The 27,516-nt window shown below is 38.7% G+C and overlaps 1 protein-coding gene and 1 long non-coding RNA gene across 2 annotated transcripts; one reads left to right on the top strand and one right to left on the bottom strand.

Moving 5' to 3' along the window:
* Positions 1 to 7,140: 7,140 nt before the first annotated feature.
* On the bottom strand, positions 7,141 to 27,458 carry LOC149039008 (uncharacterized). The gene is made up of 3 exons (XR_016180264.1): positions 27,079 to 27,458; positions 15,796 to 15,890; positions 7,141 to 8,367 (listed from the first exon to the last, which is right to left on the bottom strand). It is a non-coding gene; the product is annotated as an uncharacterized LOC149039008 (long non-coding RNA).
* LOC113666560 (uncharacterized) lies at positions 10,970 to 26,233 on the top strand. Its single transcript, XM_027182356.2, has 5 exons — positions 10,970 to 11,029; positions 11,903 to 12,866; positions 16,103 to 16,144; positions 20,394 to 21,508; positions 24,136 to 26,233. The coding sequence occupies exons 2-5, from the start codon at positions 12,572 to 12,574 to the stop codon at positions 25,234 to 25,236; spliced, it is 2,553 nt and encodes an 850-aa protein (XP_027038157.2). The 5' UTR covers positions 10,970 to 11,029; positions 11,903 to 12,571; the 3' UTR covers positions 25,237 to 26,233.
* Positions 27,459 to 27,516: the final 58 nt, after the last annotated feature.

Raw genomic sequence — 27,516 nt, 5'->3', positions numbered from 1 at the left:
TTCAAATTTCTGTTCATGTCGCGGTTAGGTAAGTCCTTGCGTAATGATTCCAAAAACGATTCCTTAAATCCTCTGTTAAATGATTCTAGCGATCAATTCAATAACTTTGACAGTGAGTTGTTTGATACATTCCTGATATTGTTCGCTTGGCTAGAAATAGATCGAATCAATGTAAATTTTTGTTTCAGTTAAGAAGCATCTTGCAACAACTTCATCAAAGTCATCGATCTGTATTTTCGCAGAATTTCCCACTTGCGTTGCTGAGAATTCCTCACATGCTGATTCAATAATCTTGGACTGTATACTTTCTCATGATTCAGGCTTTATTGACGACAATTCAGCATTACACGTTCCGTTCTGCGATCTATCTACTCTATTACAATCTAACCCGAGGATTGCGTGACCTATTTTCAGTCAGCGTTGGTACTTGGCACTGGCCTTCCTGATAGAGGAAGTATTCAAATAACTAAACGCACGTCATAGAAATTGTAACCAAAGACTTCTCGCGACGTCAAAACTTTGCTATGTCCGTAAAAGGTAAAATGCTATACCGCCAAATAGTTATCGATTGTGAGGGGAGAAAATTCATTTTGCAAGATTTATTTTGCTGGCTGAATTTAGAAAAATGCAATTTAGAAGTTGTTTTGATCACTACCAGAAATAAGTGGGCGTTGCGAAAAGATAGTGCCAGTCTCTGAATCGTTTTGGAGTAATTAAAAATTTTTAACAATGATAGATTTAAATGAATGAAAGTGATCCTCGCAGTGATGTGCACTACTTAGGCAGTAGTGAAAATAAGGCCTGAAAAAAATTTCAGGCCTGTACGGGATTTGAACCCATGACCTCTGCGATACCGGTGCAGCGCTCTACCAACTGAGCTAAAAAGCCAACTGTGAGCTAGTCATGATAGTGGTTCTAAATAAACCCGTGAAGTGATGAATATACGGTTAAGAATATATGAAAGTCATATATTTGAACTGCGGATAAAGAAATGAATGAAAGTGATCCTTGCAGTGATGTGCACTACTTAGGCAGTAGTGAAAATTTATATAATTTATACAAAGTTATACAACTTGTTTTTTGACGTTTTGTTTTTTGACGTCGCAAGCAGTCTTTGGTTACAATGTCTATGACGAGCGTTTAGTTATTTGAATACTTCCTCTATCAGGAAGGCCAGTGCCAAGTATCAACGCTGACTGAAAATAGGTCACGTCACCTTACGATTAGATTGTAATAGAGTAGATAGATTGTAGAACGAAACGTGTAATGCTGAGTTGCCGTCAATAAAGTTTTTCGGCGAAACAGGGAGACGACTAGGTGACCGATTCCGAGAACACCTTCACGACGTGGAAAGAAATGACAAGGACGCATCCAAACCAGTCGCTAGACACTTTCATCTTCCTAATCATTCTAAACAGCATATGGCAGTCTGCGGCCTTTCCTTACCCAGCGGAATTTTGCTTAATCGGTCCGATAGTCCGGCAAGTGTGCTAAGGGAGAGCGGTAGCCCGACCAGCTCCAGGTCAGCTTTTTCGGTAGTGCGACTCAAAAATTGTGTCACATTTTCGGCTCTTCCGGTTGCGGTTTCAACTTTTCGAAAATTTTTTGGCTGCCTAATTTTTGGTTTGGGCAGTAGTACGACCTGGGCCATATGCAATTTCTGGTTATCTTGCGAGAATTTTGTCGCCTGTTGTTGGGAATACTGATTACACTGTCAAAAACTCCTGCGAATTTGCGGATTTCATAAGAGATAAGACTCTTAACGCTTGTAAAGAATTAGTATCTTTCGACGTTGTTTCGCTCTTCACTAAAAATCCCAGTTGATCTTGCCGTTAAGGTTGCGGAGGAGAGACTCAGAGAAGATGCTTCCCCAGGACAAAGAACTTCTTTGCCTGTGGAGGATATTATTCATCTGCCGTCTTTTTGCCTCAAAAACTACGCAATTTGCATATAACGGCACCTACTATCAACAAGTTTTTGGTACAACTATGGGTTCGCCGTCTCTGCTGTCATTGCCAACATGGTAATGGAAAACGTGGAATTAGGGGCCTTAACCACTTCACCGGTTAAACCCTTTTTCCGGAAACGATCTGTCGATGATGTTATTTCTGTGGTATCCGGAAATGAAGCGGAGCGCCTCCTATCGCATTTGAATTCTTTAGAGCCGTCGATCCAATTCACCCTTGGACGTGAAAAGGATAGATATTTGCTCTTTCTTGATTTAAATGTGTCCAGAGGGGTTCAGGGTAATTTAGAGACAAGTGTCCACCGTAAACTTACCCACACCGACCAATACCTCGTTTTCGATTCTCACCACCCTGTTTGCCATAAAAAGTCTGTAGCCAAAACTTTACTCAGGAGGGCTGACTGTCTATCATCTTCACTCGATTCGAAGGCTGAGGAGAGGAAGTATGTTTTTAATGTCCTAAAGGCAAATTGCTATACAAAAACCTTTCTCCGTGACGGCCAAAAACCAGTTACAACTAGAAACACTCTTGATGAAAGGGAATCAACGGCTGGTTTTGCTGCTATTCCTTACATCCAGGGTGTTACGGAACCCATCAAGAGAATTTTGAATAGCCACAACGTTAAAGTTGCTCAAAAACCTTTTCAGACTTAATGGGCATACTTTCGCCAAACCTAAGGATCCTGTCACGAAAGAACAAGGAACCGACGCCATTTATTCTATTCCTTGCAATAACTGTGACAACGAATACATCGGACAGACCAAACGTCAGTTTGGTACACGTTTGAAAGAGCATCAAAAAGCGGTTTTCTTTTGCAAAAAGGAAAGTTCAGCTTTCTCGGAGCACACATGCCTAACTAACCATACCATAGGGTGGGATAATTCTAAAATTATCATCACTAATCGGCTTTACCACCAGCGCCTTTGTCTGGAGGCTTGGCATATTAAGGGCCTGTTTACATAGAGGTGGGGGACCCCAGGTAGGTGTAACCCGCTCAGCCGGTCCTATAAGTGTCCCGTGGACTGATAACGAATTAGCGGCTGATGAAGTAGAAAACTGTGAAAACTCTTAGTTGACACTTGCAAATCTCTCACATCTCTTGTAATAATGTATTAGTCAGCGTTGAAATACTCTTGAAACAATATCCGTCAGCAAGCTCTACCGAGAGTTGTGATATATCGTACTCAAGAAGTAGAGAAGAAGTGAAAGTTGCGAGTATGGTTCAGCCCTACGAAGGAGAACCGCGTTGCATCAAACGAAGATTTCGACGAAGACTGACAAAGAAGGTTTCTCGCCTGCGGTTTCTAGGTTAAGATTAGAAGACAAAACTCCCGTTACTGAATGTTAAGTTTTCTGCATTTGTGTTTTGTTTTATATGGCGAAATCAATGTTAAGAATGGGTAGCTGTGTTCGTTTCTGTTGCCATAACATTTTATTCCTTCGCACTATGCGCGGCGAAGGTTCCCCTCGGTCAGTGCTCTAGAGTTTCGTTGCTGAAGAGATATTCCCTTGGTAAACCAAAAGCTAACTTTTGACGAAAGAATCAGCTGTATAACGAGGCACGATGGTTTTTTTCTAGAGGTCATCGGGCAGTTTTACTGCAAGTTGCTCCTTTCCTCAGAGATTGCAAGGGCAAAGGCTATGGTCGTGATCGTCGAGCCGGTCAAACCAAACGGAAAACGAGTGAGTTTATAGTCATCTGATTCAAGTTAATCTCAAATAGGGATTTTAATAGAGAAAAACTTCTTTAGTTTAAGTGTAGCATTGCCATATGACTCATTCCGCTCAAAGGAAATAACTGACATTGGTATTTTAAACGAATATTTCGAACTCATTGATTTTCACGCAGCACTTCGCTACCATCTAATTAAAAAAAAAATTGTTTCCTTATTTATCTCGTTGCAATGGTGTTATCACAATGACATTGCTACTTTTGTACGTTTAGTTTCTTGAGGGCAGGGGGAAATTGATGGCTCGTGGATAGATTTTAGGGGAATGCACGGCCCTTGGAGCTTGTGTTTATGCCAGTATCAGCTGCCAGGGGTTTCGCACTGTTCACGCAACAGGATATCGGTCAGCTCAGGAAAGGGCTTGGATTTCATTACAAATGAGGTAAATCTGTTATTAGAATACGATGGAAACTGCAATTGGTAGGATTTTCATGCGATAAGAAAAGCGCAAATGTAGTCATGTGGAACTGAAGACAAGGAGTATAAGTACATCTCAAGCGCGTGAAATAATTAGAGAATAATACATGGGTGCGCGTAGATATGGAATTTCTCTTAGAGTGTTTAACTCGATAACTCACGAGTGAGATGTCGAGTTGAACACGAGAAGAGAAATTTCATATCTACAAGCAACCATGCATTATTTTTTTTATCATATAAACACAATAGCCCTTTACTGACAAAAAAAAGTCAACTTTATGAATAAGGATCGACAATCCGCGAATAAAAATCGTAAAGTGCGTTGGCGCTAAGGCTCAAGATGAAAAAATGTGTTGAAACACTACAAAAACGATGGGCATTATTTTCAATATAAAAAATTCTCAGTTACTGACTTGGTCCTTACCTACGGCAGAAATCTTTCAGGTACACGGCCAAAATAAGCCTGTGGCAAAACTTCCAGTTGTCGATTTTCGTTCTCAGCTGCGAGAAATGCTTTTACCAAAGCCACTGAATGCGTAACTTTCGGTTTTTCTCTCCGTATTTTGGTTTCTTTCCCCTCTTGCAAAGTTTGAACGTTACTGTCTATAAACAATACGGAATTTTCAGTGTTTTAGCAGCCATAATCCGAACAAATCCCGACAAACGACCTGGGATTGAGAATGGTGAAGACTTTGCCCGGCCGTTCACTCATCAACCTGACCGAGTGGCGCGAAAAGCGAGTGACGTATCAGCAGCTAATTGGCGATATCGAACGCAGGTGAAAAAATACGATATTTTTTCACGTGTGTTGTTACGGCTTTTCTCAGGGCTGGAAATCCTTAAATGACACCGTTTTTTATATGATAAACAACAATAGGAAGCTCACCATTCTTCGCTTGTGAAATGTCAGCCGAAAAGAATGTTGAACAATCGCGTACGGTGTGGGAACAGGCCCCTTAATCAGCATTCTTTTTAGCTCAATTCATTGGTTATCTTCCCCTGATTTGACCAGTGGTGTGTGTACGTAACAAGCGTCTTCGAAGCCGCGGTACGAAACATAAGGCCGAAGAGTAAAATCTCCTCGATTTCGACGATCGAAACGCGTCCATTTTTGCCATACAGCTACATCCTTTCGTGAGTAGTGTATAGAAATACCCAGTTTATATTTATTATTCTTGTAGCTAAAATAATTTGGCGCTCCGGCTACGCAATACGTTCATCCTTTCTTCTAGATTTTTCCTCTCCACCATAATTGCCGACATGTCTTCACAGTTCTTCTACGTCATAGCCATGTAATATGATCGCTTTGGCCGCGCGCTTCCTGGCCGCTAAATCGCACTATCAATGCACAAAAAAATGGCCAAGGAGAACTCGCTAGGCGCTAAGGTCGATTATTTCTAATTTTAAATACAGCTATTAACCAGAAAATGCAAAGGGCGCTTAAAGCTTTGTGGTTTGGGCTTTATAAAACCTAAATGTGAAGTGCTTGCTGATTACATTGTTAGTGTTGTCTTGTTCACTCCTCAGATTGCTTTCGAGATACGCTCAAGATTACGTGCTGGTGCATTAAAAACATTTGCGTTGGAAAACTCCTGGCCTTCTAGCTCTTTGGCGTCTCGTTGGAACGTTTGGCTGTGACAGATCCCAACACCTCTAAGAGCTGACAACTCCGTCGTAACAAGCATAGCTTTCCCCGCAGTTAGTGATTTGTTAAGATGCATGCTTTAACCCCCAAAAGTCATTACCACGCGACTGCAAGGAAGAGGAAGTATCTCAAGAATAGTATTTAATAGACTGATCTCGTTAGATCAGTTTGTGGGTGCTGTTTCCAGTATAACTACATGAAATAAAATTCTACATACTGAGTTGCAAGAGAGTTTTTAGTACCCATGGCATATTTTGTGTCCCATACGTATTCAATGTCATTTCTGGCGGGAAAAAGCATGCCAGTATGCTTTACAACCATTTTCTTTCCCCCAAAATCAATCATTGATCGACCGGTAATCAAATGATATTATGATTAATCCACTTAACAACCAGGTTATGAAAGTGTTACTTTCTCAATGACTAGGAAAAAGATGCAAGGTAATATAGGTATGAGCTGAAAGGCACTTGTAAGACTGGGTTAATTATTTATAATTCACATCATAAGCATAAATGAAGTGATGAATAAATGAATACCACACTTCACTGATGTTTTCAACCAAGATCACCAGCTGGAAGAGTTTTCAAAAAATAACAAATACCTTTAAGCTCTTGAAGTTAAAATGTTTATGTGTTAAGTTTTAAGATCTCGATGACCCCATTACTTTTAGAGTTTTTCGTGGTTTCCAAAGCACAAAGAGACTAAGAGTATGGATACCCCCTGGATGGGGCATTAGTCCACGGTAGGCTAACACTTCAGTAGCCACCTATATCCTAACGAAAACGGAGACTAAAAATTACTATGAAAGAGCTCACCAAATTGGATAAATTCGGGGAATGTTCTCTTCCCATCGTCAAAGACTTCAACTATTCTTCGGTTCGAATAAGTCGTTCCCTCGGTTCACTTATTTCTGCAGCGTTCGATTAGTACCTCTCTTGGTACTGTTGTTTGCTTCTTTCCACAATTTCGAAACAGGCATCAACGCTTCAGCCCAGCTCTTCAGTTCAAGCAACTCCGAGATAGCTTGCTCTCCCTCCATTGACATGTTCGCGAGTCCAATTAGTAGGTCTTTGAACGTTTTGAAACTACTTTGCTACAGGACAACAGTTCTGATAATTTCATGGTCTGCCATTGTTCCTCTTCAAAAATCTGTGACAGTTTTTTCAGCTTGTTGAGCAATTGTACGTTCTTCTTCCTTTCTTCTTTGACTTGAATTTTCAACTGTCTGGCTTTCTCCTCAGCGGACAATATCTTCATTAGCAAAACAAGATCATATGCATGCCTTTCATTCGCACACTCGTGTATCCCTTTTCTCAATTTGCCTCGAATTTTAACATGCTTCAGGCGCCTTTAAAGTTTTCATCTCCTCAAGACGGGTCTTCAGTTGTTGATTCTTTATTGATAGGTGGTCAACACCGATGGTAATAATAATACTAATGATAATAATAATAACAATAATTTATAGACTTATATTGCGCAATTATCAATATAAGAATTTTCAATTGCGCATTACAATTAAATGTTAAAAATTCAACCTTACATAGATATTAAAAACTAAAAAGAAAAATGTTCTCTAAGAAGATGTAGAAATATAAAATTAGATGCAAAGAATTAAAAAGCTTTGCAAATAAAAGAGTCTTAATGGCCTTCTTAAACTTGTTTAAAGATTGGGTGTTTCTGATAGAGCCCGGAAGATCGTTCCACAGTTTAGGGGCGGCCGCATGGAAAGATCGATCGCCGAGCGTGGTGAGTGTTTTACCCCTGCAAGGAGCAAGGAGTAAGCCGTCATTGGAACGTAAATCATATCTTCTAGTATCTCTAACAGAAATAAGCTCACTTATGTAGGCCGGGACGAGATCATGTATCGCTTTAAAAGTAATTAAGATAATTTTAAAAACCATGCGATATTTCATAGGCAGCCAGTGTAATGACTTGAGCAGAGGTGTGATATGACAAAATCTGCTCTCCTGGAATATGGGGCGTGCAGCTGTATTCTGGACTCTCTGCGGAGCTATATTTACTTTGCCAACTTTAATGTGTCCAATATCAACTTTGGCAAGCTGCTGCTCCGTGCCAATTAAAAGAAACTCAGTTTTTTCCTCGTTCAACAATAGTTTGTTCTCACGCATCCAACACCTGATCGCCGTAATACAACACTCAATAGCAGTAATGACATCCAAGTGACCTGTCCCATCTGCGGGGCGGAAAGAGACGTAAAGTTGGGTCGTCTGCATAGCAGTGGACAGATGGAAGACATTTTTTGACGACGCATAGTAACGAGCTCGTATAGATGGTAAATAAGAGCGGTCCTAAACAGGAGCCTTGGAGTACTCCGCAGTTCAAATCAAACTTCTTCGACAGACACCTACGGACTAACATCCTCTGACTGCGCCCTGATAAGTACGATCGCAACCACTTGGACACCCTGCCCTCAAGTCCCAGCGTATTGAGTGCCTCCAGCAATAAATTATGCTCGACTGTATCGAAAGCAGCACTAAGATCGAGTAGCACTAGAAGGATTACATGTTGTTCATTCATATTGAGCAGGATGTCATTCTTCACTTTCAGAAGGTCCTAAGGATGTCCTCACTACACTTGGAGGTAAGATCTGTAAGTCGAGACAAATATCAGGGGTTATAAAGTGGCCAATATCGTGTTTCGTTTACACTGTAACGGATCGAAAATGTAAGCTTTTTATGCTTTCACGACTTCCGAGGGCCTTTATAAAACGGACACTTAGAATTAGGGGGGGCAAACACTGGCCAGGGGCCCATGGGTGTGCGCCTGACATAGACTTTAAATGTTTGCATGGAAACGTTGAAATGTAGTTGTTCGAAGGAAGTGCTAATCTTCAATTTAGTGATTTAATTCAAACATAATTTGAAGAAATACTCAGTTTCTCAAAGGGCTCTATCTCTCATCTAAACAATTAGCTTATATTTTAAAAACGACTCGGGTGAGTGAGGTGCTTCTAAGTTTGATACATAGACTCAGTTTGTAATCTCTTGTGGAACTTTAAATTTAGAGTGCTAGCTGATTACATTACGAGAGTGCATGGTATTGTTCCAGTTCGAGATTACATCGAAAGTGTGTTTGCGATTACGCTCAAGATTCGGACGCGCTAGTGCATTAAGACCGTCCGTGTTGGAAAACTCCTAGTCTCCTTGCTCCTGGCGTCTTGTTAGATTGGGCTGCAACAGATCCCTAAGAGCTGACAACTCTGTCGCACCAAGCGTAGTTTTCCCCGCAGTCAGTAATTTTTTAAGCACGTGCTATCACGGCCTGACTTATATAACTTATAGTCACACGAAAAAATGATGTAAGAGAAGTAATCTAAGGAGAATTTATAGAATGACACTTTAGATCAGTTTCTGGGCGCTGTATTCATGCTGTATGTATTCCCCCAAACCAATTATAGATCGACTGATTAATCGAGTAACCAATTGATTAATTTGCCAATTAATGGCTTTATGATAGACCTTTTCTTTTACCTATCCTCTCTTCTCATCATCATTAAACTTCATTATTTCTAAACCTTGACAGTTCATTCAGTTTCATTTCTTTTCCCGCAGCGTTGAAAATTTTTCAAACAATAAATCGTCCTTGTCACCATTAAGATACGAAGGCTTATTACTTGTCTTCCTCAACAAGAGTAATTTTGATGAGACAATTATTTTACTCGTATAGTGACCAGTTGTTTTTAAAAAGTCTGTCTCATAACCATGGCAATAAACAATTCTTAAACTGCATTTTTGAACGATCGCTTTTCAACTCCCTTTGGGTATTTAAAAGACCTTAAAAACCGTCTGAGTCAAATTCTTAAGCCTTCAGCTTAGCTTTCATCCATTAAAAAGTTAAGTAAGGAAATATCCAAAAATTGATTTGCTCGCCTTCCCCCGTAGGCTGTTTGAACTCTTTGACAAAAGTATACACAATAGACGTGAAAAAGGCAATTTTGCCATCTTATAACAGAGTTTTTTCAATGGGCTAGTTGAGTAAAATCAGACGGTTTATGTTCCTTCGTTTCATTTAAAGTCATCCGTTTAAGCTTACTTACTAGCAGACTAATGACAGGTTAAATATGACGTTTAGGACAAACAACAAACGGAAAACAGAAACGATGTAAACTGAACTTCTTGTCGTCTGCTCTATCAACAGATTGCGGATACTAAACGGACTGATTCTCAAAAATAAACTACAGGACTTATTTCGAACCTGTGCCTTTCAGATAACGGTTAGCGGCTTTTACTAACTAAGCACATTCTTGTGATGCTAGCGGTTTTCTCTCAAGGAAGTACAAGGAAAGTGCCGATATCAGTAAAGGGAAGTACACACTCTTCTAGAAAAACATTCTGCACTTAATTCCGACGCATCAGCAAATAGTTAATGTCTTAAAAAGGTCATTTCCCTGGAAAGATGACAATGTCTAATCCGTTAATGGCAAAACAGAATTACAACGGATCCGCCCTTGACTAGTTTATCACGTAAGTTGTAGACTGTTACTATTTGACCTCTTTAAGGCTCCTTAATTCTTTAGTCGTTAAGGCTCATGGAATATTTTTTAAAGATATTTTCATATATGATGGATTTAGAGTGAGACCCATTTTTAACCCATTCCTACATCTAAGACACGCACCTCCACTCGAGATTTACTTTTGGAAAGGAAGCAAAGATCTGATCTGATGAGAAATACGTTTTCTAATCATTAAGTTGAAATGTTTTGATTATATTACATGATCTTAGTACTTTGTGTTCTCTAACCAGACATGAACTGAATACTGAACAACAGGTGACGAAAAATGAAAGTAGAATAATTGAAATTATGACAGTTTCCAAGGAGACGTCCTTATCTTTGACGTAAGGGAGACCACTTGTAGAAGTCTGACACAAATATTGCGCAAGGACTTCCTCGATGACCATACTAGCGTAACGGCCACCATTTAGTTCAAAATGTCCTCGAAGTAATGGGGTATTTCCCTTCCCCAGTATTTCCTCTGAAGCTGAGCACACCAAACATGTTCATGTCCATGTTTATCACCTTGGTTACAGTGAGAAGCTTGCGTTAATTCCTAGGTACTGACAACTTCGCATCACGAAGGTCCTAAAATCAGATTGCAAAGTGTTGACGAAGTAAATTTTGTCACAGTAGGGAGTAACTGATCTAATCACGTAGTGTCTAAAATTGGTCACTATTTTGGGAAAACCAGATTGAAAGAGCGGGACAACGAAGGAAATGGGGTTAGTCGAAATGGAAGTGACTACCATAAAGGGTATGATATCTGATGGAGTGAAGTTTAATTTTATTTGAAAAAATGTGTTTCTGAACGTCAGCCTATTCACATTCATCAACACTTTGAACCCTTTGCATAAAATCCATTGGTTATGTAACCGGCCCATGATTCAAGTAAATGACAGACGGGTAAAATCTTAAAAGGTAAATTAAAAAAACCATGCTTTGCACATGGGGTGTGTGGTCATTTGGCGTCCGATTTCCCCATCCCCCCCTTCCCCCTTTCCCCCTTTCCCCCTTTCCCCCGCCCGCCGCCTTGTCATCATTTCGTAGGATTAAATGTACAGAGCGTTGACTCTCGAATGAATCGTTCTTAGACTTTTTATTAAAACAGTGAAATTTTCTACCCATTTACAACTAAGATAGTTACAAGAGTGTCATGAATTAGCATATATTGAATAAGTACTGTTGTCCAGGATTGCTATGCAATACAGGTCGTGGATGGTTCAGGATGGAAAATGTTTACACAAACTGTGATAAATCATCTTGAAAATTCAAAAACCACTCTGACGCAGCTTCTTTGAGAAAAGCTTTAAAGATGATGAGTAATGAGAAGTGGTCATCAGATGATATTCTAGCATAGACAGCCTTGATAAATAAAACGACCTAAATATAACAGATAAAGTCCTCAGTATAACAAAGGTCTGGATTTTAAACAGGCCCTTATCAGTGGAACTACTTCCATTATGTAAAAAGCCGCCAAAGCTCATTCTCGTGCCAATCTAGTATGTTCATTCGTATTCAAATCTCGTGAGCATGTGTACGTGAGTTTAAAATTCATCTCCTCACGTTTTGTTTTATAACCAAGCTCGAATTATTATTAGACATCTATTGACCCCTATTTTGTTTTCAGAAACCAGACAGATTGTACCGGTTGGCTGCGTTCTTCAGTTGCCCGTAAAGAAGACCGTCGTTGCGTTTTGTTATATGCTGATTTGACAGGGTATAACCGAAAGAAAAACAGAAATCCATTATCAATTATTTGCTGAGCAGTTTGGAAATTGGAGCCGTTCCAACGTCGTCTAAGCTTGGTTTCCAAGAAGGTTTCGACTGATACAACTTCCACACGCGATACCGAAATGCGGAACTTCTATTCTTCTAATAAAACAATATTCCTTTTATTCATACATATACAAAGCAAGGTCACCCACACCCACGCTGATGGTGTACCTGCAATGTCTGAGCGAGAATCGAGGACATGAATTATCTAAGGACATAACACTGCATTCAATGATCAGTAAATCTGCCTCTTTTTTTCGGCTCGATCGGTGAACGGTCCGTAAATTGCTATCCGGTGGGGAACATCATTACATGGTTTATTGTACCACTCCGCCCCTCTGCGGAGATCATGTGATTGAGTGCAGTTCGCCTGTAGAAAAGAGAAGTTGAGTTTTGATCATAGCGGGGTCACTTTACGTTCCGCTTGAGTAGTTTGGCTTCCTGTCTGCTAACGTGGTCGATATAAGCTGAAGTAGAACTGCGCATCGATCCATTTTCTGTATGATTGAATCATTTTCCGAGCATGGAAATGGGCGAAGAGACTTTTGAAGATATTTTGGAGAGGAATCGAGTGGAGATTGTGCAGTACTTACAGCTAGATCGAACCTTTTTGTTTGACTACCTTCGCAGTAAGGCGGTATTCGACTTAGGAGATTGTGATCTTGTTAATGCAGAAAAAACTCGTGAACAGAAAGCTGGGAAATTACTCGACATCCTCATGACTAAAGGAGAGACAGGATATTCACACTTTATCGATGCCATCCAACTACTGAACCCCCATTTGTTCGAGATAATAACAGGAGAAAAGGCTACCTCAAGTAAGTATAGTTCATTGCGTGTCTATATCTGTTTTGGGTGGTGTTTACTAGGCAATATTAAGTGGACTTAAAATAACGTAAGGAAAAGCTGGCCATAGCACTGAGTAAAAGACTCTTGAAATTCGTTGGATTTATTTCAAGATACAACTACTGTAGCCAAAATACATATTATGGATTTATCATGTAGGAACGCTGGTTTTCGATCCCTTCAGCTGACTTGTGTTGTAAGACGTGTGTGAGCGAAATTACAACCTTGCGAATCATCGATCACCACCAATTTTCAGTTCATGCCTTTTTTAAAGTGATTACAATGATGAAATCAAGAAAATTTCCAAAACCCAATTATCTTAGGCAATGGCAATCTTTTTAGTGGAATTTCATTCTTTGAAAACTTGTAGATCAAAGATTTCACATATTGATATTCAAATCACATTTGTTGTCAAAACATCACGATACATTCAAATAGCTGAACACAGAAATTAAACAAAAAGAGAATTTTGAGTTGATTACCCCAATTTTTTCACCAGCGACTTCTAGTGCTTTAATCAAGCAAGACAGTAAGATTTTTTTTATTTCGGTGAATTAATATCAAGTCATTCGATAATGTCAAATGTACGTTCTGTCGTTATAAGTTACTATGACTTTTTATTGATCCATTAATTTTTTGACTATTTATGTCTTGAATTTATCAAGAAAATGAAATCCTCAAAATACACTAGGTTTTTTAGTGATATTTTTTAGAGGGCTTTCAAACTTGGACAGTAATACTGATTTGTGCTGTTGCTATTATTATGTTCCCATTTGAAATATCAATTATTATGTTAAAAATACCAAAATATGTTTTCTTTAAGAGAAATTATTACTACACACAGAAAATAAATAAGACAAAAAAAACAATACGGTAGTCTTAAAAATAATTGTGCCAAGTCTTAATGAGAGAGTATTGTCATGATTATTACTGTTGAACCTCACTATTATTACCGCAGTTCCACCCACAACTTCCTTCAGATGTAATGTTTTCACTTCAAAAATTAGACTTCAGTTCAACACAGTGTTAAACTTTAAAAAGAAATATTCTATCATGTGAACAGGAAATGCTTTCATCACCCGCGCTCAAAGAGAATAGGAGTCAATCTAAAATTTCCCTTATAAAATGGTTCATGCTGAAAACATTTGAAGTATGAGACATTTATTTACTCAACAGGGTGTCCTGACAGAAGCCACAAAATATGCACCTAGCTTTTTTTTTAACTTCACTGAACAGACAAACAAATGACACAAAGTGTTGGTAAGGCATGCCCTTGCAGACAGTCATACTATTAGCTAACAGTCATACTATTAGCTATAGATATTTCAGCTGAGACATCCACCACAGATTTGCTGGTAGCCACTGAGGACAGTTTGGTGTTGCATTTCACCTAAAATTGACTGCAATCCTTGTGGTGTTGCTCCTTTCTCAGAAAGAATGTTTCAGCTTGCACACTGAAAGATATGTTTTTTTCTCCTTTGCATAATTGCTTATTTGCTATCATTTGCTTCTTTATTTAATTTTTCATCAGTTTTTTGATCAATTTATTATTTTATTTCAACACCAACACCTCTGTTGTTTATTTTTTCCTTGTTTCTTTGTTCATTTATCAAGAATTAAGCAAGAACAATTTTTTTTTATAATTTTTGTACTTTATTCAAGAAGTGCTACTAACATTTTAAAGGTGACCCTTCATACTTAATCATTGATGTGAATGTAAATTTTCTTGATTACCACAACAATATTTCAGGTTTTTTTATAAAACCACTCATTTTTTTTCTCTTTAAACATTGTAAATAAAAGTGAAGGGTGTCTAGACTACATTTGACAATTAACCAAAAATAGAAACAGCTTTTCATATTTAGCATTCGAAAATTTTTCATGAGAGCATGTTTGATATTACCACTTCACATCACATTACCTTTCATTTCATATCTCATATCCCACAAGTGTGAATATTTTTTATCGCTAAAAACACCCAAAGAACTTTCTTACATTTTCTGCAAACATTACAAAAAAAATTTGATTGTGATTTCAATATTTGTCAGGAAAATATGTCAGGAAATAAACAAATGAAAGTAGATGCATAACCTAATATGCCTCAAAAATGCCATAGAGATACTAGTCTAGGATCCTGTGCAGTCTAGGAAGAAACCTCAATATAAAAAAGGAGAGAATGCAGAATGGAATTTTAGAGCACATCTCTCACAGAGGCCTATTGCATGTGGCTTAATCCTAAGTTGACCCCCAAAGATACAAATTAATAAAAGAGGACTCTCATCTGGTACCAAGGAAAACATTTAAAATTTTCATCTCAGTTGATGGGAATGACAAAAGCAATGTTACATTTGTATCTTTTTGCATGTGTGTTTCTAATAATGCCTTGAAGGAATGTTTGATGACTCATCCTAAATGTACCCAACACAATGAAGATCCATTGCATCCCATTCCCTCCCATGAGGGAGTTGTCACCCCTTGCCTTTTTTTGTTTCACAAGGAGATACAGAGGGTAAAAATAACACATATAATTACCAAGCTGACAAAATTAAATGTCAATGCAAGTATGAAGGTTTTCCTCCTCATATTTATGTCCTCTTTTTTATGGAGTGATGAATGTCAAAAACTTCAATCCTGAAGATTCACTTGTTATGAATCATGATTAATACAAATGAGATGCATGTTTCTCCAGTTGTGGGAAATTTTGGGGGAAATTCACATCTCACTGCTTATTACTTGGAAATTATGGGAAAAACGAAACTGTGATTAAATCCTTTAAACCATTTAGCATTCTTTTTAAACATTTGCTTCTATTATTTGACTTTTTTAAACTACCTATTACTTACAAGGGTGTCATTTTATGTAGATATCAATCATCTTGAGATTTTGTGAACTGATACTTACACTGTTCATCACTGCTTTGAATTCTAGTCTTGTTTTTATCCTCTCATCAAATTGGATTAGAATTGGCTTGTGTTATCCAATTTTCAATTTCTGTCCTGCAGTACAACAGAGTAGATAAACATAAATGCTATTACCGTGAGAGAAAGCTCTATTTTGATGGTCAGAATAAGACCTTTTTTAAAGTCCTTTGCTCTTCATCACTCCCTCTCCTTTTCTTATGGATGCACACAAATGTATACCAAATTTTCAAAGCATAACTTCTACATACTGTACTCATTTGAGCTTTTACTTTATTTATCTATTGCAGGACCAAGCCCACTCATGATGGAAAGGGAAAACTTCTTTTTAGGTAAGGCTCTTCTTAGAGTTGTTATCTCTATTTTATCCTGTTCCCTGTTTTTTGTTTTATTTTTTGGATGGCTATAAATGGTTATTCAAGAATAACAGATGAGCCTAATTAATTGAATAACCTTCACCTGAACACAGTTATAATTCAATAAGATTGAAGGATATTGCCTTCTAGATGTACAGTTTATCAATTACAGAATGTCAAGAATTTGAAGTATATTTAAAAAAACTTGTGGTAAAAGCTATTGAAAGCTTTCTCAAAAATCAGCCGATTTTTTTTTGTAAACCCAGCTCAAGTAGTTGAGAAAAAATGAAACAAAAAAACTTGCAACATGAGTCAAACTTCGCTAAACAGAAAATTGGATTTTATGAAAAATAACTGATAAGTCATAATGTCATTAAAAATTATTTAACGCTTGGCAAATTTCCTTAATAATCTTGTTTGTCTCGAAGCGGTCGTTGTTTTCCTTTGTCTCTATCAGTCTTCCATTGTATTCCACTGCGTCAATCCCTTTCTGATATCAAAATATCTTATCTCAAGTTTATAGAACAAATATATAGGATTTTGGTACAATCTTGAGGTTAAAGAACATCTACTCTCAATCTTCAATGTCTTTTTAAAAACTTTCTCGTTTCTATTGTTTCACAACTGTTCATTTTTCTTACGTGTAAATGATGGAGAACTTCACTACTGTAGGTATGCTTATTTGCAGCATCCTTGTGGCCTTGTCACTTGTGATCTGGTTTATCATTTCAAGCAAAAGTTTTGCCAAATTCTTATTTCAAAAAAGAAAGTTCATCAGTTCCAGGTTATGCTTGGTTCAAAGTGGCGGGAAAGCATCGAGTAACCGCGCCAATTTCCCGCGCAAATTCTGGTCGCCACCAATTTTCCGCACACCCAACGATTGCCAGAAAACATGGCTGTCAAAAATATTTGCGAGAAACATGGAAATTCGACGGCACGTCGTACTTAAAAAAAAAAAGGCAAAACAGAAAATTGAAAGTCGAGAAATGAAGAGGTTAAGTCTCCAATCGCGTATTCTAGTATAAATTAAATATTCTGTTCATACTTCGTTTTGATAAAGTACCATGTCAGAGTAAACGTGAAGGTTGTGGGCTTAATCTTTTCCTGTTTTGAAAATCTGTCGCTAACGTTTCTCTGGCATTTTCAAAGTTAGGACAGAGAAGGACCCCTAACTTTGCCCGTTCGGCGATGGCAACTTAAAAAGATTGAAAAGAACAGAACATTTGAAAAAAGTCATATTTCCAACTTTTTTGGGCTTCATTCAAGAGATCAAAAAAGGTGTATACAAAATTCCTCTATCCGATTTCCCATCACTGTGCCAACCAGCTAAATCTCTACACAATTTTTTTACGGTTGTCATCATCAAGTGTGATTTCGCGATTACATTAGTTACAGAATTGAAAAAGGAAACTCAAAATGTACGAACTAAACCTTTTTTCTCGAATTATCGTGCCAAAATTTCCTGAAAATTTTTTGCTAAAAGGTTATCCATTAATCCATTTGGATCTCCGGTATTTCTTTTATACTGGTGCATAGACTTCCCAATAAGGCCTGGATTAATCCTTGTCCTACTTTTGTAAACATGAATATAACTGAGGTATTTGTTATGATTATTGCTAATTTTCCGGAGCTTAATGACATCTAGATTTGAAAGTCAACTTCGTCATTACACGAGAATTTCTTGAGAAATTGTCTGTGTCTGATATTTGTAAGCAAATATTACCACTTAATTCTTGCATTTAAGCTTCATTTCTTCGGTGAATCTGGGCAAGGTTCGGATATTTATATCAGACAATTCTTTTGAAATGACGTTATCCGCACGTATGGCGATCCTTCTAGTGTTTTTCTCTCAAGAATGGTGCCAATATATTGCACTATTTGTGTGTAGCATTTCCGTTCTTTGAAAGTTTTGTGTAGTTTCACTCATTAGGTCTTCGCTCCTCGACCTCTTTATGTCTATGTCTTTAATTCAGCTAATCATCCCATTTTCGGTATTGAAGTGTCGTTTCCAAATAGCTTTCTTTTACACAAAACAATGTTACCATGGATTAGATGGGTAGGAAAAAATTAAAATTTCAATCACGTCCGAACTGGTTTGTTTGCTGTTTGATTTACCGTTATAGTTGAGCCGCCAATACTTCATCGAATTTAGGAGGATGTAATTTCTCCCAACTAAACACTAAGATAAAGCAGTTGTGACGTTTCAAAATCTCAATTAGCCAACAGAGTTTACATACAAATAATGTGGTCGAACAGATTAGCAAGTAACTTGATCTTTCGCGGCAAGCTTATGAGTTTTAGCGAACTAAAATTGGCATTGCGTGTTCAATAAACTGGGCCCAGTTGTTCAAAGGCCGATTAGCGCTAACCCAGGGTTAAATTTTAATCTAGGTTTCTATATTTCTTTGTTCAAAAGCTGTTTGAGGGTAATTTTCTTCATTTATTTTTAGAGCATTCAATCAACAAATTGAAGACAAAAAGATTTAAGCTGAATTTTTTTTTTCAAGCTTTCAGATCTTAAATCAAATTTTATACTAACCCTGGGTTATCTTAACCCAGCTTTGAACAACCCGGCCCTGATCAGGATCTTTTGCGACCCCAAATTTAAACTAAATTTTCACAGCGTAATCGATGACGACGTACAAAATGTGAAATAACTGAATCTGTAAACTACGTCATTGTCGCGGATTTCAAACCTGACTGAGCATCATTTTTTTTCTGCCTAATTCAACAGTTTTATCCTCACCCTATATCCGCTAAAAAGGGAAAACCCCACCCATATCCAGCACGCGTGTGCGCTAGTTTTCCGTTGCGGCATTGCTATTTACCAACTCAACCTTTTTCTTCCCTCTCTCAAAGCTGAATTCGTGTCTCCGAGTTAAAAACTGATACACTTCTACACACATGGTGTCACACAAGAAATGGTCGGTTCATTCGGTAGTGCTAATAAAAAGAAACGTTTGAGCAAATAAATACCCTCCAAACTTGCCGACTAAAAGGATTTTAAAATTGTACTTAGGTAAATTTACAGGTTTGAGTTCGCATCACAGCATAGAGACTCTTGGAATAGGCTTCGTTCGTCCATTTTGGATATTTTTTCAACCAAAAAGTAAAAGGATGCGAATTCTAGTCATTTCTTTTATGTTCCCTCAGGCACAGTTTATATACAGTACAAGAGCTTTCACATTCCTTTAAGTTATTAGGACAAGAGCCGCACTTCAAGAAGATATACATGGTATACTAGTGTTTAAACTTCCTGTCTTTTCGGGGGAGTACAGTTTTCTCTTTTAATTCATCGATTCGATTGAGGCTTATCTTTAGCTCATATACAGTTAGTTCATAATCCGATATTAGGAATTATTTGTTACTAATTTTGGTATCTTTAACGTCAATGGTAACCAAGTCAGATCTCCTTAATGGCACTGAGTTGCAAACTTCATTGTACCGCTAAGGTTTATTAACAACCTATTCAACATGAAAAAAAGGGATTGGATATGATAACAACAGTTCATTTTGCCTAAACTTGTGTGACAGGCGTTTGTGGTGCTGTTTGTTTTTTTTTTTTTACAACCAATATGCCTAAAAGGATTAAACTTGAACGTGTTAAGTGACATGTTAAAGCAGTGAACTGTAGCTTCATTATGCATTTGACTTTGAGTCGATTTTTTCATGAATTTTCTCTTATTGTTTAATTTAGAACTCTTACCTGGTTACATGCCACAACCCGGTTAAATTTGGACATATTGTAACCCTGTAGTGTAACTACATTTCTCAGTAAACGATCTTAGGGTTATTTTATTGAAGTGCTGGTCTGGCTGCAAACTTGTTTTGTTTATTGAAACATAAACCCGGAAGATAAAAATACTCACACTTTAAGAATTCCAAGGGCATGTGTTTTAATTTTGTATCATGTATCGGTTGATCCAGAATAACAGTAGCCAAACAGACCAGTAGCTCTTAGATATATGCTTTCATTCGATTGCTGTAAATAATTTTCCGTAACCGTATCTTCAACGCTAGATCTAACCTTTTCATCGGCAATAACATTAATTCTGACATCATTCGAGATGGGGTTTTTACCGCCCAGGGAGGTTTACCATCCGGTCGTCGACATTTATATTCCTGTTTATGAAGAGCGAGTTTCTTATTTTCCCTTTCGCTTTAGGCGAAGCAAATGCAATCGGGTAGTTCTCTCATATTGGGTTTTTCACTCTTCACTGTGCAGGATCCAATGGTCGAGCCCCAGACTTGGACATTATGAGCAATCATTTAAAGCGAACAATAAGCGATCTACAAGATTTGACGATCCGCTACGACACAATCCTGAAAGAAAACGAGGTACTGAAGAAGCATTTGAGCAGAACTTCGTGCGAACTTCAGGAGAAGGATCGGCTGATTGAAGACCTCGAAAAGCGAAAATTTGACACGGAGGCTCTGCTGATGGAATCGCACTCCAGCGCCAAGAAATTGGTGGACGGGGCAGCCCTTCACTGTCAAGTCAAGAACAGAGAAATGGTGGAGAGGACACATTTTATAATAGCTCTTCAGATGAAGCTTCTCACCACCAAAGAGGAAGTGGACAACTTAAAAGAGAAACTCGAGGAAACCATGATGAAAAAAGACGAGCTGTTGAACCGCTTTACCGAGATTTCCAAAAATTATGATAACCAGAGACGGGAATCGATGAAGTTGACGGAGAAATTGGAAATCCAGAAAGACAACATTCAAAGGGCCGAAGAACTGAAAGTGAAATTTCGCCAGCTCCAATTCACCAACCAAAAGCTTAAATCAGAAAAGGATGAAATGCTGAGGGAGTTGGAAGAGCTTAAGTGCTGGACAGAAGCTCTGAAAGCTCGCTACGATATCGTGGAAGAAGACAGAAAACAGACTCAAGAAACCCATGAAAGTACTGTGGCAGATTACTCAGTCCTCCGAGATAAGGCTGACGAGCTGGAGCTTAAACTGACAATATCCTCTCGTGATATAGAAGACCTGAAGAAGCGATGCAAAGACTTCGAGCAGACCGCGAACACCTATCGAGAGCAGCGCGACCTGTACGAAAAAGCCTGGAAGGAAACTTCGGCAGAAAGGGAGCAACTGAGGAAGGAAAGGGATGAAGCCACTGTGCGTTTAACCGAAGTTATTCGTAATCGAGACGAAGCCATAAAGAAACAGATGGAGCACAGTCGCCAGTTTGAGCTGCAGTTCAAAAGAACTTCAGAAGATTTTCAAAGTGTCAGGGAGCGCCTCTACGAAACTCAGATGGAGCTTGAAGAGCTTAGGAAAGTTAAGTTGCAAAGAAACTCGTCGGATGTTGGCGAAAATCCCTACGTTGGAAAGGTCAGTGTTAAGTGATTAATTTAATGATTTTGATATATTCAAGGTATCAGAATTAATATGCTTTTCTCATTCAATGGCCACTTTTTCTGCATCTTAGGTAATAGTCGATGTCCTGTTAGAACAGGAGCATGTTTTTGCACTTTATGCTAAGTGAAAATAACAACTTAGATAAACCGGAAAACTAGACACAGGAGCACTTTTCTGCTTCTTTCCGATCAGTATCCCAGGAGACCCCATTCGACTATACCGTAAGTCAAGACCCCATTCGACTATACCGTAAGTCAGACCACCGTCAACACTTTCAGCTAGAAAATTCTTCTTACTGATAACCCGCATACATCTTCTTTTACCTGTTCATGAGGATCTGATACTATGTGGATACCAGTTAAAGATGCAACGAGCCGAGTGGTTAAGGCGGGGGACCTATCTTGCGAAAACGCCTAAAACCGTTTTTTAGCAAGGATTAGCAACAAGCTTAGTTGGAAATTCACTGGCTCTGTTTCGTGTAGGTCGTGTAGGTCAGTTACCAAGGAAGTTAAGATTTTGTCGCCATGGAGCATTACCAGAAATTTCAGACAAAATGGCGGACGCAAAATTCGATTGATGCTTTAAAAATGGCCGCTCACACAATGGAAAAATGGGATCAATATCAGTGTCTGGGCAACTGCCCACCTACCCCTCCCCTAACCCAACATTAACCCTAATTTGTTATCAATTGACTGTTGTTGGATTAGGGGAGGGGTAGGTGGGCAGTTGCCCAGATGCTGATATTGATCCGAAAAATGTATGGGGTAAAAAAGAGAAGTTTTAATTTCCATACTTAGATAGCTCAAACAATACTTGCCGACCTCTAAATTAAAAGAGCATTTACTGCAGTATTTAGGACAGTTATTTTGATGTACATCAAAGGAACGCACGATCTGTTAACTCTGCATTTGTACAGGGCACAACACAGCTCCTTTACCTCGATAACAACTATCTCGTTAAAAATAAGCCTGCTTGTCTGAATAGAAGTTGATGGACGCATCTATTATTGTGCGAAGGATAACCGGAAATTTAACGTCACTGTTACGCACCAAAAATAGCGGTTGCAAGGCAACAAAGCTCGTAGATGAAAAGATACGGAAAATTTAACACTTGATGAAAGTAAAGATCAGCTTGAGGCCTCTGTAATTAGAGAGGTTAAGCGTGATGGTGACGTCAAACGCAGAAGAGTAGGAGTTTAATTCCTCTCATCTGTTTCTAGGTTAAAATCTTTTAAATCAGCGGGGCAAAAGAGATTTTAAACAGTGTTCTATGAAATTAATTTAATTGTAAGAAAAGTGAGCGAAATCAGAGATTAATTTTGTCGCTTGCGTTGCCTTGAACAGAAGTCTTTAAAACACCATTGTTTTTGGTTAAAACTTAAAGCAAATCAAGTGGTAAATTTGTTCTGAACCGGCAAAATCTTGAACAAAAGGCAAACACACAACAGTTTTGAATTAGGAAGAAAACCATGCGGTAACTTGATAAATGAAATTAAAAGCTTACGTTGAATAAGATAAAGGGTCGTCTGGCGTAGATGATCACTGGTCTTTTTAAGAGGCTTCAGATCTGATGAAGTGGATCAAATCTATCTTCAAGGGTTAAGTGCATTTAAAGTCATTGCAGAAGAAGATATCTGAAAAAATTCAGACTTTGATCTCATTCCTTTCAGATTCTAGTTGGACGCATCTACCGATTGAGCTTCAAAGCTCCATGTTGTGAACAAGTGAGCGCATCACTTGTTGTCATATCTACAGGTCAAATTATAATTTACATGTATATCGCATTTACCATTTGTGATCAAACTCTTCGGTAACAAAGAGCCCGAAATTATTTGCCTCGCTCTCGTCCTGTGGCTTCATAGCTCAGTTGGTACAGGGAGCCCAGCGAGTTAGAGTCTGGTGAGGACGATTTCGATCCCCGAAGATATGCATTTTGTCAGACTTTTTCTGCAGTGATCTGAATTTAAGTCATCCTGTGAAAATCAAATCGTTTTGGTTATCACATATCATCATGCGGTTTATTTCGTGTACACTACTTATAATCCGTGTTAAAGTCTTCTTCATAAGTGTTCATCGGCGCTATGTAAACTCAACGCTACTCACAGCATCAGTCTAATAATTCCTGCGTCTAGTTGCTAGACATTGACCTTGTAAATTAGTTACTAATTAACGTTACCAGCGTTCCTCTGATAAAATGGCTTATTCTCGTTACCTCGTGTTTTCTGGACAATAAACCAAATTTTTAAAGAGTAAATTACGTGTGGATCACTTCTGACCGTGAATGGGCTTAAACTCTCAACTATTGAAGATACGGTTCAAGTCTAAGTTCGCCCATCCTCTTGGCCACTTAGATGCGAAAGTAAAACCGATTGCAACTCAGTCGCTCCCGTTTTCCCGGCTGGCTCTGGGCGCTTGTTTTTACTGAAAGTTCTCATTGGCTTCTTGTGATACTTTCCTGTGGTCTGATTGGCCGTTACGATTACTTTGGTTTTTTTAGTATGACGCTCTAATGAAATGAGCTGTAACGGGAATGAAACTGTAAATACTGTTAGTGCGTACAAGATGTATCTGACAATGTTCCACTTTTTTTATATTTTATAGGAAAACGGTCTCCATTTGTGCACTAGCAAGGCCAAGGAGGCCAAACTGGAGGGAAGAGTTGATGCAGAGGACGAGTCTCCAGGCGACAGTAGTGAAGATTCCTACGACTGGAGGTCACGACGTAAGACGGCTAACATTATTGACAGCGTCAAAAAGCGTGTTGCCATGAAGAAATCCAAAGCCACGGAGCAATGCGCATGTTCAGATGGTGGAGAAGAGGAAACCGATACTTCTACCGTTCAACCTGAGAAGAGTTTGTCGTTGGATGAGAAATTGGAAGAGCTGGTTCCAGAAAAGAAGACCCTTTCGCCTGAGGCCCAGAAATGTCTGAGTCTGGATCGTAACAGATCCCTCTTCAAGAGCGCACCAACTTACAACGCTCTGGAGTGTATGTTTATCCCAGCTGTCAGCAACAGTGTCTCCAATTACAACCCTTTCGACAGCCATTCTGTGCGTTCTTCGTTTCGTTCCAACGACAGTGGTCTGCCTAATGGGCTAACGCGTAATCTTTCCGATTCCTCAAAATCATCTCAAGGTCTGTCTCTCAGCCTTGAGTCAGATTTGTTCGAGCCGACACCCGGTGACGATCCTAAAGGCGAGAAGGATCCGAATTCAACCGAGAGAGCTCGAGTTCAGACTCAATCCCACAAGAATCCAACTCGGCCTATCTACCACAAAAGCAATTCCTCTCCTTCGAAGATCCTGAACTATGTACAAAGTAAGTTATCCTCGGGAGATCGCTCCGCTGGAAGCAGGTCTTCCTCAAGCGATGATAACCAAAACGAAGAAGAGACGGAAAAGATAAATCGCCGTAAATTCAAGCTGGCTGCAAGAGATCCCTCATACAAGAAGATCCAAAATTTGCCGGCATCAATCGAACTCTCTGTTGATCTATCATCGGACAATGGCGATCGCACTGAGAGAGAAATAGAAGAAGTTAAAGAGGCTCTGTTGTCGCCCACTCTGAGTGAAAAGCCTTTCCGTAAGAGGGCTGGTGCAGTGAGACTAAAAGCTGAGGATCGCCCTCGAAGTTCTTCTGCCCCAAATTCTCCAGTCTCGGAATTCAAGTACCCGCCAGACCTGAAAGTTACATCGGACTGACTCCCACCAATAAGGCCGTGAATCTAGCAGAAATAGTGTAAGCTGAAAAGAAGGCATCGAGTTTGTACAATGTAAGGTAGAGGGGTAGATAGAACGCGATGTCTTGTTTTACTAAAAACGTAGTAGAGACGTAAAAGTGAGAGATGATAACGGACAGCATTCACGCGTGTGTGATCGGGCATGTCTTCGTGCCTAAGAGCAATGCAACGGCAAAGCTTCCCTAAAAACGACAATTGTAAACCTAACACAAGAGGCACGTTCAAAGTTCTCAGGTGAAAGTGGACTTTAAAATGACAAGGAATTTTCTTGTCGAGTGATTTAAGGATTTTATGTGTAAAATGAAAAAGAAAGTAGGGTATAGTTCATGGGGTACAGTTCAAGAGAACACGACTTGATCACGGAATACTTTGCATGAGTCGACGTGGTGCACGTGATAGGAATTTGAACCAATGGCAAATTTTTTCTGTCTTTGTCGGAAACTGTTTTTGACCTCCGGCTGATAACGTTAGTGTAAGTTTTGACGGGTTGGGGCGTGTGTTGTGTGTGCATTTTATTTACCTGACCCTCAAGCTAAATATAACTGTGATATCTGCCCGCTGGTTTTTCAAACCCCGTATGGCTATATGGGGCAGCGAGTACACTCTTCGTTTTTCGTAGTAATTAGTGAAACGAACAAAAATATTTTAAATGCAGCGAGCAAATACAGTGTTGTTGCTGTTTTTTGGTAAAAATGAAGATTGCTCAATTAAATTGTTCTCGAAGGTGTGTAAATTGATACAGTAGAAATATTTTACGATTTTAAATTTTAGCAAGCAAATGACGCTTGAAAGTCATTTCGGTACAGAATATTTTAGATAAGGAGCTATAACATAGAGAACTATAAGGAGAAGTAATTTGTAGGATATATTATTTTCCTTGAAGTACATTACACTTTGTAAATCAAAAGTAAATTATAGACAAATTTTAAATAAAACGATAGTTATTTTATCTTGTCTAACTCCAGGTCAACATTCATTCCTTGAATAATCTATTCTTTAAATCCTTTTAGATGTGGTTTGGGAAGTAATTGATAGTGCATTGAGTAAAAATAACCTAGGGCGTGAAAGGAATTTATATTTTAGCGAGAAAGGCCCAGAAATCATTACTCAAACTGAACGCACGATGCTGATTGTAAAAATTTTATGTTTTTTTCCAAATGTAATATTTTAAACTACTGTCTTCTCCTCCTCTCCCTCCTCAGTGATTGATGCGTCACGCGGCACGCGTGACACAGGCATTCGGCCGCTCACGTCCACACACCTTGAACTTGACATTCAAAATTGACGTGGACACTTTCGTATTCTCATAGAATTTTGAAATTTGAGATTTTGTGGTTGATTCAACACGTTTCAATGCGTCTCCAATTATAGAGTCAGGCTTTAGTCCTTTTTTCATAAAAGTATTTTACACTGATTGTTTTTATCATGGTTATAATGCACTAAAGTGATTTGAGGAGAGATTTGCCATAATGGAAAGTATTTGTTTTTCGCGAGCTTTTTATTTCTCTTGTTTATAATCTTGAATTTCGTCAACTACAATAAATACTTTTAGGAGACAACTCATTCATAAATTCAGTGGTTTTTTAATAAACTATCGCTGTGAAAAGCCTGTTAAAAACGAATTTTTGATAAGTGCAGTGGATGAGCAAAACTTTTGAATCTTATCATGATTTCGCGCTCGCGAAAGAGGAGGGAAAAAAAAAGAAACTTGATGCAGCGTATTTCTGTTGTACTCTTTCCGATAACGAAGCGTATCGGACACACTTGAAATTAACCAATAAAGTGACAAACGGGAAACGCCCACCTTATTGCTTATTTGCTTCCCGCATGTCAGGCTTCGAGGGATTCGTGTTGGCTCTCAGTGTGAAGATCAGCACCATAGGCTCTCTGGCAAAGCACTCGTTTTTATACGGACCAAAAATCGTTCTACAAACCTTTTGCTGCAGCGTAAGTCTTTGCTCATTAAGTAACTGAACTTTTCATTTGAAGCATGTAATAAAAGCGAAGAATCCATTTTAACTCCGAGCTCAGTACAGAAACCACTTGACACGATCGAGATGCAAAATTTTCTGATGTGTTTATGACTAGTTCCATGGTAACCATTGTGTCGTCATTCCTTGACATCACGTTCGAGTTGAGACCAGTGGCCTGGGCGCTATGATCTTGTCAGTGCGTCAAGCGCTACGAAGTTAAAGTATTCTTGTTAAAAACAACAACATCATGGGAACTTCTAAGATGCAAA

The sequence above is a fragment of the Pocillopora damicornis genome, chromosome 10, assembly GCF_964200805.1.
Source record: "Pocillopora damicornis chromosome 10, jaPocDami1.2, whole genome shotgun sequence".
NCBI lineage: Eukaryota > Metazoa > Cnidaria > Anthozoa > Scleractinia > Pocilloporidae > Pocillopora > Pocillopora damicornis.
The sequence above is the reverse complement of the archived record's forward strand: the minus strand, read 5'-3'. Positions and strand labels throughout refer to the sequence as shown.

What these genes read in the sequence shown, in the direction of transcription:
- LOC113666560 (XM_027182356.2), top strand. Translation starts at nt 12,572, where the DNA reads ATGGAAATGGGCGAAGAGACTTTTGAAGATATTTTGGAGAGGAATCGA. An exon ending in AGGAGAAAAGGCTACCTCAA is followed by an intron (nt 12,867 to 16,102) that starts GTAAGTATAGTT and finishes TATCTATTGCAG; the next exon opens with GACCAAGCCCACTCATGATG. An exon ending in AAGGGAAAACTTCTTTTTAG is followed by an intron (nt 16,145 to 20,393) that starts GTAAGGCTCTTC and finishes TTCACTGTGCAG; the next exon opens with GATCCAATGGTCGAGCCCCA.